General features: G+C 41.4%; 1 protein-coding gene and 1 non-coding gene across 2 annotated transcripts; both read left to right on the top strand.

Moving 5' to 3' along the window:
- Positions 1-5,294: 5,294 nt before the first annotated feature.
- On the top strand, positions 5,295-5,430 carry LOC112898648. Its single transcript, XR_003229909.1, has one exon. It is a non-coding gene; the product is annotated as a small nucleolar RNA Z247 (small nucleolar RNA).
- A 2,716-nt stretch (positions 5,431-8,146) lies between these two features.
- Positions 8,147-12,680, top strand: LOC112896416 (calcium/calmodulin-regulated receptor-like kinase 1). The gene is made up of 8 exons (XM_025964375.1): positions 8,147-8,290; positions 9,163-9,565; positions 10,503-10,656; positions 10,755-10,881; positions 11,381-11,466; positions 11,542-11,613; positions 11,830-12,033; positions 12,122-12,680. Exons 2-8 carry the CDS (start codon positions 9,243-9,245, stop codon positions 12,458-12,460), a joined length of 1,305 nt encoding a protein of 434 aa, XP_025820160.1. The 5' UTR covers positions 8,147-8,290; positions 9,163-9,242; the 3' UTR covers positions 12,461-12,680.
- Positions 12,681-12,919: the final 239 nt, after the last annotated feature.

Below are 12,919 nucleotides of genomic sequence, written 5' to 3'. Positions count from 1 at the left end.
GGATAAGATCTTCAAACATGTTGCGCGCATCTGAAATTTTTTTCCGCATTGCCACCTCAACAGGATCTGCAGGTACATCTTCTAGTATGTTACCGTGGTCATCAAAAAATATAGCTCTGCAAAAAAAAAGGAATTAGAACATCACTAGAATAGAACATGTCACAATTGCATAGTAGCATATAGAAGACAAACCTTTTACACCATTTCTGCCATCTTGTCATAATATAATGGTCTGGTAATTCAATTAGTTTCTCAGCTCTAAGAACTTGTATGATGTGACGACACGGGACATGGTCCAGTAATTCAATTAGTTTCTCAGCTCTAAGAACTTGTATGATGTGATGATACGGGACACCGTGAGACTCAAATAATTTACATGAGCACCTTGCCATCAAATTTGACTTCGTGAACTGAACCAATTGTTCCTTTCCAGATAGGCTGCCAACGGTGAAGATTTTTGCTCTTCACCATCTGTTATACCTTGAATAAAACAATAATCTCTTGAGGCTAGTATTTGTTCCTGAAATTTAGTAAAAATTTCATGTGTATATATCAAACTACACTGCTTCTCCATGGCCCATTCTGTCTTCAATTTAGAAGTACCATGTAGGCTTTTGTGGTCCTGTTTCAACTCCTGTTCACGTTGGCATTCCAAAGCTGTGTCAAACCTTAGCCAAAATTCAATGAACGAAAATTTTCGGTGAATGAAACGACTGAAAAAGGAATTTGCACTCTCTGAGTGTGATATAGTCCTAAGGATGCCTGAGAGAGGTATATCCATCAAGTATGCTGGGATCCATGATTCACAAATGAGAAACCTGGTGGAGAACCATTCATTACCCGTGAGCTGAAATTTAGTGATGAGAGAATACCATTATGTCTCAAATTTCTCGATAGTTTCAGAGCCCCATACACATGAGTTCAGTGTGGCCCAAAACTCTTGATCCTCCCTTAGAGATGGACTGACCCTCTCAGGTACCTTCTCCATGATATGCCACATACATAGCCTATGAGTGGTATTTGGCAAAATCTGATTGATAGCAGCCTTCATGCTTGCACATTCATCAGTTACGATTAAATGAGGTGCTGCTCCTCCCATGGCTTTAAGAAAGATCTTGAACAACCATACATATGACTCGATCTTTTCATCAGCAATGAATGCCGCTCCAAGGAAAAGACTTTGCAAGTGGTGATTGACTCCAGTAAATAGCACAAACTTCATGTTATATTGGTTCGTAGTGTATGTTGCATCAAGAAAAACCACATCACCAAAGATACTATAATTTTTCCTGCTCATGGCATCAGCCCAAAACACTCGCATCAGTCTTCCCTGATCATCCACCTTAAAGTCATAAAAAAATGCAGAATTGACTTCCTTCTTTCTCTCAAGCTGAGACACAAATATCTGGGCATCTGCATCCTTGATTTTTATCCTTAGGTCACGATGATAGTTTTTTAGATCACTCAGCGTGCACCCAACATTCTGAAACCCACCATCACTGACCTGCATCAATCTAAATGCAAGGGATGTGCCAATACTAGCTTTATGGCAATTCTGCAAAGTACTCTTCGCTCTCTTTGTAATGTGACGGTTGGATCGAATAAAATGGCGGTGAATGGGGGATACAAGACCATGGTTGTGCTGCTCAACCACTGAAGCTATCATGTACTTCTTATCAGTACCAAGGGTCACATAGATGTGTGCCTCACACCCATACCTTGTTTCCATCACATTATGCGTCTTCTTTCTCTTTTTTTCTGATTGATCAATAACTTTTTTATCCTTCTGCACTCTATAACCTTCCCTTGCACAATAAAAATACTTGCATTTAATTATCTCATTTGCCTTCTTATGCTGTCCAACACGAACCAAAAATCCTCCGTCATGTGCATAATCTTTGTAAAATTTTTTCACATCGATGATGTTGTCAAATGCCATCCCTACCACAGGCTTCAAACTTGGATCAATATCAGGAGTAAATGAGGAACGCTGCAAGGTTAAAATTACTGTTATGAGTAATCAACACATAAGTTAGAGGAATTGCAATTAACTTCTCTTGTATACTCACAATGACATTAAAAGAAGATTTTATTGGAGTGGTTATGCCCTGATCTGGACTGGCAGGCACGTGCTCAAGGAGAGTGGCTGGTGCACTCGTGATTGGGGAGGCTGGCGTGTTCACCGTCAGGGACCCCGGCGCGGTCGAGATCATGGAGGCTGGCGCGTTCACGATCAGGGACCCCGGCGCGGTCGAAATTATGGAGGTTGGCGTGTGCTCGGTGAGGGAGGCCGTCGCGCTCGTGCTCGAGGAGGCCGGTGGGCTCGCGAACATGGAGTCTGGCATGCTTGAGATCATGGAGTCCGGGATACTCGCGATCAGGGAGCCCGGCGTGGTTGCGACGAGGAAGGGCATGGTGGTTGCGATGAGGGAGGGCAGGATGCTCGCGACGAGGGAGTGTGGCGCATCCTTGGCGGTGTCCAGCAGAGCATCCACAGCAATGGCCGGCGGCAAGTCCATGGCGGCGGCCACATCGCTTGGTTGCATGGCGGCGGCCAGATCGTGAATGCCGCTGGCTCGGTAGGTCACGTTGCAAATTGGGACCAGGATGCAATGTGGAGTGCTGGTGGAGGGAGTTATTTGCAAAATTGCCTAATGACTAGCGATACATGTGTGATGCAGATCGGCTGGCCTGTAGATAAGTTTGCACCGGTTTGCACAGGACCAGGAGTTTGCACCTGATCTCACGCCATCTATCTATCTGTATATAAATATGTACAGCTGAGGAGAGAGATTAACGGCTCAACACCGTACATGATCCGCATTCATGATCTTCAATCTAGCATTCCCATAGAAAAAAAAAAGATCTTCAATCTAGCACATATGTTTCCAGATATAATATTTCTCGAGTTCCGTTGATGGCCGGCAGTTATAGGTCTTCTGTAGAATTTTTCAGACAGCCAAGGGTTTGTAGTCTAATTAAGCCATTTTTGAGAGTCATCAAGAAGTGGTCAGTGTTTTGTGTTTTGTTAGGAAATGTTGGTTGGGAATTTTTTTAGTTGCCAATTTGTTTTATTTCACCCTCAGGCATTGTCCAAAACAAATCACAAAACCCTCAGCCACTTAAGAAAACTTGTAAAGTCAAAAATTATAAAGAAGAGCAATGACTCTCGGCCATCAGGAGAAAACACTACTCCCTACATATATATGTTTCTATCTAGTTGTACAGTAAAATTTATGAATATAAAGGACGGAGTGAGTAGCTCAGAAAATATTAAATATGTTGTAGTGGACGTACAGCTGGATCGAGAACTAGAGAAACGAAAGCACCAACGACCCCAGGTTTTGAGGGTAATTTATCAGTTTAAGGATATTAAAGATAAAATTATAGAATTTGGATATGAATGCAAGATGACACCAAAGTTTGGGGGATCGCCGGTGAGCTTTTGTCGAGTAACCAGTACTGGGGTGTGCAAACAAAAAGATCGCATTCATCCAACCCCAAAAGACAAGCAAGGTGCATGTACATCCATCGTCAGACAAACGATCGACAAAGCACCATATGCCATTATGAAAGCAGCTCTTTCTTTACCTTTTTTTTAAGACGCACTACACACCAAGAAGATTAAGTCTCAGTACTCTGTACCATTGTTGTGTGGTTTAATCTGTTTCTTGAGTTATTGGGCGCGCACACAAAAGTAGCAAGATGCAATGAGCCCTGCAGATTTCCATTATACATTGCCAGGCCACTACTGGATCTTTATTAATACTGTCTCTATTTAAAATTATAGTTCACTCTAATATTATCCTAATCTATTTCTTTTCTAATTTTGATCAAGTTTATAAAAATATTTAATAACACCTAAAATGCCAAATAAATGCACCGCCAAATTAAAAGATATTATATGGTGGATTCAATCCAAATAATTTGATGCTGCGGAAATCGATCGTTTCTCTAAACTTAGCCAAATTTTGAAGAGTTTGACTTTGGACAAAACCACACTGAACCATGGATCAACACGGAGAGAATAGAAATATTGGCGTCTCATCGGATAAACAAGAGAGACAATAGTACCAGATCCGAATATCTCACGAAGTACCATCCAATGCTAGCACATGCGGTGCATGGACATGCATGTACATGTACCGAGAATAACCATGTACGGGGGAACGTGCCGTGGCCACTGAAGTCGCGTGTACGTGCTTACACGGTTCAGGCATCCACGTGGGCATGTCTACTAGACGTGTACTCGCCCACTTTCGTACGCACGTGTACGTCTAACCACCATGTGACTTTGTTGTCCGTGTCCGATCGATCTTCATCGATCTTGTGTCACTGGTCAGCTAGCTGATTGCTGCATTGGTCACGGACTTGTCATGTTTCAGTGACCAAACAGGTACTTCCAACAAGCTAGATAGTTGTTTCTTCTTCTTTATTTTTTTTTCTTGCCATCTTACACCGGCGCAGCTTTTGATGTCGTAATAAACCATATTTGGCCTTTATTTTTTTATCAGCATTTGGTACTAGAAATTATGAAGAAATTTATAAAGAAATATGTTTCTTCTGTTGGAATACTTAATGTAATAAGATCGGTTACTACTCGTATCCTACAAGGACTTCTGTTATAAGCTCTGATCGGACTCCTATCCTGTATAAACTAAACTCGTGTAACTTTTTTGATATATAATAGAGGCAGGGCTAACCCAAGAGGTTAAGCCGTTCCCACATATTTTACATGGTATCAAGAGCCTCCTCCTCCTAAGCAGCATCTAGTTGCGTTTTTTTTTTGAGACAAGTCTCGGTGAAGATTATATGGCGTCGTCCAGTACGTCTGCGTCGACATCCTTCACAATTCCGATGTCAGAAAAGCTGAACCGGGAAAACCACCTGGTGTGTGGCGAGCCCAGGTTCTTCCTGCCGTGCGAGGTGGGCGGTTACTTGGCCTTCTTGATGGCTCATCACCGTCTCCAGTTGAAACAATTGAAGTGGGAGATAGTAGACAAGACAAGGCGCTGGTTGATAATCCTTCCTATAAGCAATGGCTCGCTCAAGATCAGCAAGTCTTGAGCTACTTATTATCATCAATGACCAAGGAAATCTTGGTTCAGGTGGCCTCGTATGAGCATGCATTTGAGGTCTGGAAGGCTATCTCCGACATGTTCGCGTCTCGGTCCAAGTCCCGTGTTCTATAGCTTCGATCTCAACTTACAAGAGAAAAGAAAGGCGATGGATCTGCATCTGCTTATTATACCAAGATGAAGGGTCTTGCCGATGAGATGGCTTCTGCTGGCAAGAAATTGGATGATGATGGTCTCATCAGTTACATCTTAAACGGCCTGGATGCTTCGTACAACCCGTTTGTGTCTTCCATGGCTGTCAAGGATAATCTTACATTGAGTGACTTATATGCTCAACTCCTGGCTTATGAGGCTCGGCTTCTTCAACAATCCAACGAGGGTGATCCATCGTTGTTTCTAAATAAAACTTGCCTAATACGCTCTTTCTTCTGTGTGATTTGATGCTGCAATTCTTTGTCAATTGTTTCTTACTTGCTGAGTTTAGCTCTCAATTCATTCCAAAAGTTCATGTTGGTAATATGATCGATACTAGCTTCATGTTCTTTTAAACTCTCGTTGATGTGCCTCCAATCATTGAACCCGTCACGCCCCAATGAACTCTTGCAGTTTTCTGAATTGAAAAGCTTACAACAAAAGCAAAATACTCTATCGATAAGTTTTGAATAAACTAACCACTTTCTATCACGAACCTCCCCATTACTCATTTTTCTAGAGTAATGAGTGTATGAAAAATGTCTCCCATTGTCATCCAAAGGAAATTCAACACTTCTCTCTTATAGGCCCCTTCTCTACTAATATATCCCTTACCTTGTTATCAATATTATTCCAATTTGTTGGTTCATGGATATCCTCGGTAAAAACCGATTGATCATCGAGATTAGCACTTTCTGTAGGAGATGAATTAAATATTGGCTCATGATCACACATTGTTACCATCTGTGTTCATATCAACATTTTTTTCCACTATAAGGGCCAACTGATCTTCTGAATTAATGTTTGGATATTACTCCACAGGTACTGTAGCCAAAGCCAACTCATCTGGGTTTCTTGAAGTACTTGTATTAGGCTTAATAAATCTATCAAGAGCTCCTCTCTGTGTTTCAATAAACGCATTTGATTGTTTCCTCTTCTTCCTTTTCTCACTGCCGGATGGGTATTTTCTTGTTGACATGATAGTACTTTATGCTGAAATTTTAAATATAAAATAAGATAGTCATGAATGTCAACAATTTAGGACAAAACGGGAATATATACACACTAATGTCTCCATGAATATAATACCTGGTAGCTTCTAAAGTTCTGATTCGCTAATTCCCGCATAAGAGATTGGATTAATTGAGTTGTTGGCTGATCCTCTCCCTGTCTACTCGCTGATTGCTGCGCTATGTGGTAAAATTGAAAAAAAAGACAAGATTGGTCAGTAAGTAACCAATGGATTCATGTTGTTATGGAATTAAACTAACATGAATAGATGATTAGACGAGACGTCAGATGAATAGGACTTGCTTGCTCCTTGCGTGCTGCGGTGCTGCGCGTGCGTCCTGGTCTTGGGCAGGGCTAACCCAAAAGGTTAAGCCGTTCCCACATATTTTACATCTTCTTCGTTAAATCTTATATTATTAATGCAGGTGTACGTTAGGATACCATTTCATTGCAGATGCTACCTGCTATACTTGATTGCAAGCTGGAGTCCTGCACGGTGCACGGAAATTTTACCAAGATTTTCATTTTACGTAGGAAAAAAGAATTTTTCTCTGAGTCATGCCCTGGTGAAACTGATGTTTTCAATACAATTTCCCAAGGAACCGAACATGGGGAAGGGGAAGAAGGGTAGTGTGGTCATTTCAGCAGCAGGGCAACATGGGAGGAGCATCAAGCATGAGCCGGACGCACGTCTCGAAGCCGGAAAAGGGTGCTGCTTTCTTCAGTGGGTTGCTGCTTTAGCACACATCTCGCCTAGTAAGCTTTAGAATTTTCTGTGGGATTTAAATAAATTTGCCTCGATTCATACGCGTCTAAAATTTACTACTACTTTAGTTGGCTCGAGTGGCGTGCAGCGAAAGGCAGAGTTTGGCGAGATGCGCCGGCGACGGTCCGCATCTTGTGTTACATGCTCACGAGATCAGTAAAGAAGAAGAGAAAAATGTCACAATACAAGATGCTTAAATATGGCTCTTCACAGAGGAAAAAAAATGCAATTATATCATTGAGCACTTGCATAAAAGTTTATGTCTTCCATGTAAAAAACATTAACTGTCTTGTGGACACACCTTAAGTAGTGCTAGGAGTAAACTTAAATATCTCTTGTTCCCTTGTAAGCCCATGGTGCAAATGACATAGCACAAATAATACGATTTTTTCACTAAACACCAAGGCAATGGTCTAGAAATTTTCTTGCCTTGCCTAGGTTTTGACTTTACCGAAATTAGCTCAAGCGTGCTTTTTTTATTAGATCCACTCTAATCTGATATTTCTTGCCCATGGAATTTCTTTGAAATCATGGAATGTGACCGGAACAGGTGCGCGGTAATTTTTCGGATTTTTTAAAGAAATATGTTTGTCCCAAATTGGCATAAACAAGAGCCTTATGCAATTTCAAAGTTAGGTACTTTTACCAAACTACCCTCAACTCCATCTTTGTATCGCTTTCTCGAAACCTTGTTTCCCCTGCCTTTGTTTTCCATGTCTGCTTTATTCTCAACAGAAGTTACACTCTCAAAAGTCCAAAAGTGGTTGCCTCTCTCGGAATCCACGTGAAAGCAGGCCTTCCCCTCCACGGATCCATCCACATTCCTAGCAATGAGCCGCGACATTGAGTTTTTCTTTTTTCCTTTTGCTGTTTTGTTTGGCAAATCTCTATAAAATTTTGAAAGCCAAATTATTTGACCGACCTGCTTTTATTTCAAAAAAAATTATTTGACTGGAAATATCTGGTAAATTTGAGCACCCGGCCTAGAAGTGCCGCACGGGAGTTACTAGTATTTGCTTGTGTGCACAACCGTGGCAAGGAATAAGAAATCTGAGGAAAAAGAAGGCAACCTACTGTCCGATTACGAATCCGGGACGGCCTTGCCTACCTTTTTCTTCCTCCGCTCCACGCCTTCACCTCTGTCTCTCTCTTTCCCTCTCTTGGCCTTTCTTTCCTAGCGGCGACCACAAGGCGGGCTGCGCCGTCCTTGGCCAGGTCTTCGCCGGCGACGACCATCCGCCAGGTATGCCCACCCATTCCCTTCCCTTACTGCCGTGCGAATCCGAACGCCCCAAACCGTAATGTATGCTATCTGTATTCGGATCTGACCATGTATTTTGCCTACTCTTTCAAAAAAAAAAGTATTTTGCCTACAAAGTTCGATTTTTTTTTGCAAAAAGAAAAATTATACTGGGTTCGCTCCCTGTTCCGATGGTGTTTTGGGTCGGAAGGGTTCTAGATTCACCACTGAAGGGAAAAGGGGGCGCTTTGCAGTTTGTGATTGTGATACTAGTGTTCGTCGAAACTATTCGTTCTCATGATGTGGAACAGTGAGTTGTTTGTACCATTTTTCGTTGCCACTAAACTGGATTTGTGTCGTACCTTTTTTCTGTTCTTTGCGGCGAAAATTCCCATTTTTCGGTGGTTTCAGTCGAAAGCTACTGAAAATAAAGCAATTTTGATTGATTTTCTGTTGCTAGCATTTAAGGAAGATGGAGATTTTGATGTGCTCCTTCAAGCCCAAATGATATTTGGGTGGCGTTAGAGTCTAGGTAGAAAACCAATTGTCTCACTTACGCATCCACAAATAAGGAAAGCGATGCCTCAGTTTGGATGTTTGTTCACCAAGTGTATCCAACTCGTCCCTGTCCAAGCCTGATTTTGTTTCTGACAATCCCATCACCGTGGTTATCATTTTTTTTCTGTTCTGATGTGATAGAGCTGAGATGGCAAAGTTTGACCAACTATTACTGTAACTTTGTTTATTGTGATCAAAGATTGGCTTAACCTGCAGAGCGTCTTGTCCTTGTACAGCCACCTAACAAACAGAGCCACATGTTCTCACAATTCAACGCTTCCAACTTACTTACTATTCTTTGCTGTACTTCTTGGCAGGACATAGCTGTTGCTCTTCTTCCTCGGTGGAGTGTCCATGAGGTGGATGCAGCATTCCTAGCGCTAGGATCCGTGGCTGAATGGGGACAATGAAAGGGGTATCCGAAGGTCTGATCATCGGAATCACAGTTGGGGTGGTGATAGGTGTGCTGCTGGCAGTAGGAATCCTGCTGTGCTTTAGGTACCGACGTTCCCGGGCGCAGATAAGGAGTAGCAGCTCAAGGAGGGCATCGACAGTTCCCATCCGCACCAATGGTGTTAATGTGTCTGCCATGCTCTCGAACTCGACTACAGGGCAGGAGTCTCCAAGGGAGCTTGAAGACTGTGGGAGTTCTCTGTGGATTGAAGGGCCTGGCAGAAAGAACATGATTTCGGCTTCTGGAATACCCAAATATGCATACAAGTATGCTTTCTGAATTCTTATGTATTATTATTGTCGCAAGATTCATTGTTGTTTGATTAATTTGCTTGGAAAATGGTCTAGATTTTGTTATCTTGATAAGTGGTTACTTCATTCTTGGTTTACCCTTCTTGATTTCCTTGGCCAGGATCTCTTCTTGATTTTTGCTTACTTTGACATGGCAGAATAGAGGTTTCCATCATAATGTTTGATATGGAGAAATTATTGATGGAGGGTGAGAATTTGGCAGATATATCTCTAGTTGAACAGATGGAGAGAAACAAGAGTGAAGGATGGGAACATTGGTCACAATTTAAAATAACGTTATATGTCGTAGTAAAACATTCATGTGCATTTCACTGAGGTCAAGATTCAATTTAATTGAACTGCATACATGGAGGACATGTGCTTCTATGTTGACCAAAGCATCCAACCACATGGGGATGTTTTGGTGAATCAAAGGCATGTGATAGGAAACTAGGAACCAACATTGCAACCTTATGAAAAGTACCCAAAATAATTAGGTCAAAAGTTCAGATATCACTAATCCATCAGTTATTAGTATTTTAGTATTTTTTTCTTTGGATTCAAAAGTACAATGCAAGTTTTATTCCAAATAATCTAATACTCATGCATTTTCCTGAATCTGAGCCCCCCCGCCCCCAAACACACACACAACACGCTGTGAGGCAGATTGCTACTCCTATGAGCAACATGCCAAAGGGTCAATACACATGAAGTTTTCAATATGAATTTGGTGTTTTATCACTTACATTACTGCTACACATTTCAGTTGGTGTTTCACATGTTGATGTGCGCTCGAGACATCATGTCTTTTACATAACTGTGCACCACTCACATAATTCTTGTACCATTTCAAATTGTCAATTCAGAATATCACATACTCCTGTTGAAATCCACAATTTGTCCTCACCTGTAGGGAACTACAGAAAGCTACCAGCAATTTCACAACATTATTAGGCCAAGGAGCCTTTGGTCCTGTTTACAAAGCAGACATGTCTTCTGGTGAGATACTGGCTGTTAAAGTGCTTTCTAACAATTCAAAACAAGGCGAAAAGGAGTTTCATAATGAGGTAAGTTAGTATTTGTATACTTGTACTGTTTGATTTGGATCTACATGTCGCTAGAAATCTGGCATGCTTAATATACATTTTTTTGTTTTTGACTTCAGGTCTTACTTCTTGGACGATTGCACCACAGGAATCTGGTGAATTTGGTTGGCTATTGTGCTGACAAAGGGCAACATATGTTATTGTATGCATACATGCCTAACGGGAGCCTTGCATCACACTTATACGGCATGTTCTCTCATGTGATCCCATGTTATCTCTCATGATAGTAATCATTATGGCATATCTATGCTTGGATGATGGTTAGCTTTGTGATATATCTAAACCAATTCAAGAAGGGTGAAATTTAAAATAATTTTTAGGGGCAACTGGACTGGTAATCATCTGAGGAAAAGATAATAAGAAACCCTTAAAGCACAGCTAAGATTTTTACTAGACGTATAATGCATTAATGGGGTCAACTTGAGGCTTTATATCTTGAACCTTGAAGACCATTCCAGCTGCTTTTATCAAAATACCTATTCATTATTCTCACGTATCAATTAAGTCCACATAAACTAGAGTCATTGAGTTTTAGTCCGCACACCATATTCTTAAAAAATAAATAGATCGCATATACTTGTCATACATCCTATGTCAAAGTTTGGTCTGGATCCAGCATTTAACATTTGCCTGTAAAAATGATGCATAATTTTCAACTAACTGGATATTCTTTTTGTGGTTTCAGGTGAAAACAGTGCACCACTGAAGTGGAATTTGAGAGTCAACATAGCTCTGGATGTGGCTAGGGGTTTGGAGTACTTGCATGATGGGGTAGGCTTTTGTAATGCATAATTCGAAGCATCATGATGCCATGATATTCCTTGATGTGGTTTGACTTTAGTGCAGGCTGTTCCTCCTGTAGTTCACCGTGACATCAAATCGCCAAACATTTTGCTGGATCAGTCCATGCAGGCTAGGGTATGTTAAGTATCTGTGACCATCAGGTTTCTTAAATTCAACATTTCTCCACGAATCTTTAAGTACTTCTTGAACTGTCTATTGAAAAAAAGTAGAGAAAAGAAAGGAATTCTTAAATTCTAGTTTGCACAGATCAGATTTTCTTTCCCACTGCTGCATATATTGCATTTTGTTTAAAAGTCCTGCTCTTACACATAAAGAACCTCTGCTGGCCAGGTTGCGGACTTTGGATTATCAAGAGAGGAAATGGTTACTCGAAATGGATCCAATATTCGAGGAACTTATGGATATCTTGATCCAGAGTATGTATCCACACGATCATTCACAAAGAAGAGTGATGTGTACAGCTACGGTGTTTTGCTATTCGAACTGATTGCTGGCAGAAACCCACAACAGGGTCTAATGGAATATGTTGAGCTTGTAAGCTAAACCCCTTACTCTTCACAGGCTTCAGTTTCCGAGGACACTAACATTTGTAAATTCTGACTATAATGCAATCTATGAACAGGCTGCAATCAACGCTGATGGAAAAACTGGGTGGGAGGAAATTGCAGATTCTCGGTTAGAAGGCGCATTTGACGTGGAAGAGCTCAACGACATGGCTGCTATTGCTTACAGATGCGTAAGCCGTGTGTCCCGCAAGCGCCCAGCGATGCGAGACGTGGCCCAGGCTCTGACCCGTGTGTTGAAGCACAGCCGCAGCAGGAAGCATCACAGCAAGAAGCATCCTCAGGCAAGGGCGGACGACGAATCTGTTGACTTGGAGGCCTCTGAGGTTCAGTCTTCATTCTCTGGCCTTCAGAGAGAAGAATCAGTTGGTAGTGTTTCCGATCTGCCAGATGTCTGACCTATAACCAAATTTTCGACTATAGTTGTTCTTTTTTCCGGTTTGTGCAATTCTTTTGTTTTGTCGATACGAAAAGTGCTGCAACCAAGGATAGAATTGTTGGGTAGATGCAGTTTTGAGCAGTAGGGGTGAGTGGTGTGAAGATCTGACAATTGTAAGTGTGTTGTATAGAATGCATTGTGACTACTTGATAAATAGAAGCTGATTTTTACCATTTCCACCCGTCAATTGTCGTTGCCTTCCTCCAGATCAGGTGGATGTATAATTGTATATACAGTTTCCCTGGCAGTTTAAATTTGTTTAATTTCAATGAAAATTTTAGATTTGACAAGATTCCAACCAGATTACCGACCATCAACTTGGATTCAGATTTTTTTTTTGCAGGAGTATTTAAATACAACCGAACTGGGATTGCTCTACATTACCCTTGGGCCCACTGGATCTCTAACCTTTTCTGTA

Source organism: Panicum hallii, chromosome 6 (genome assembly GCF_002211085.1).
Source record: "Panicum hallii strain FIL2 chromosome 6, PHallii_v3.1, whole genome shotgun sequence".
Lineage (NCBI taxonomy): Eukaryota > Viridiplantae > Streptophyta > Magnoliopsida > Poales > Poaceae > Panicum > Panicum hallii.
Note: the sequence above shows the minus strand (reverse complement) of the source record. Positions and strands in the feature narration are given on the sequence as shown.

Bases quoted from the DNA above. Each gene is read 5' to 3' on its own strand.
- LOC112896416 (XM_025964375.1), top strand. From the start codon at position 9,243: ATGGGGACAATGAAAGGGGTATCCGAAGGTCTGATCATCGGAATCACA. The intron at 10,882-11,380 runs GCATGTTCTCTC...TTGTGGTTTCAG, and splicing joins CCTTGCATCACACTTATACG to GTGAAAACAGTGCACCACTG. The intron at 12,034-12,121 runs GTAAGCTAAACC...ATCTATGAACAG, and splicing joins TAATGGAATATGTTGAGCTT to GCTGCAATCAACGCTGATGG.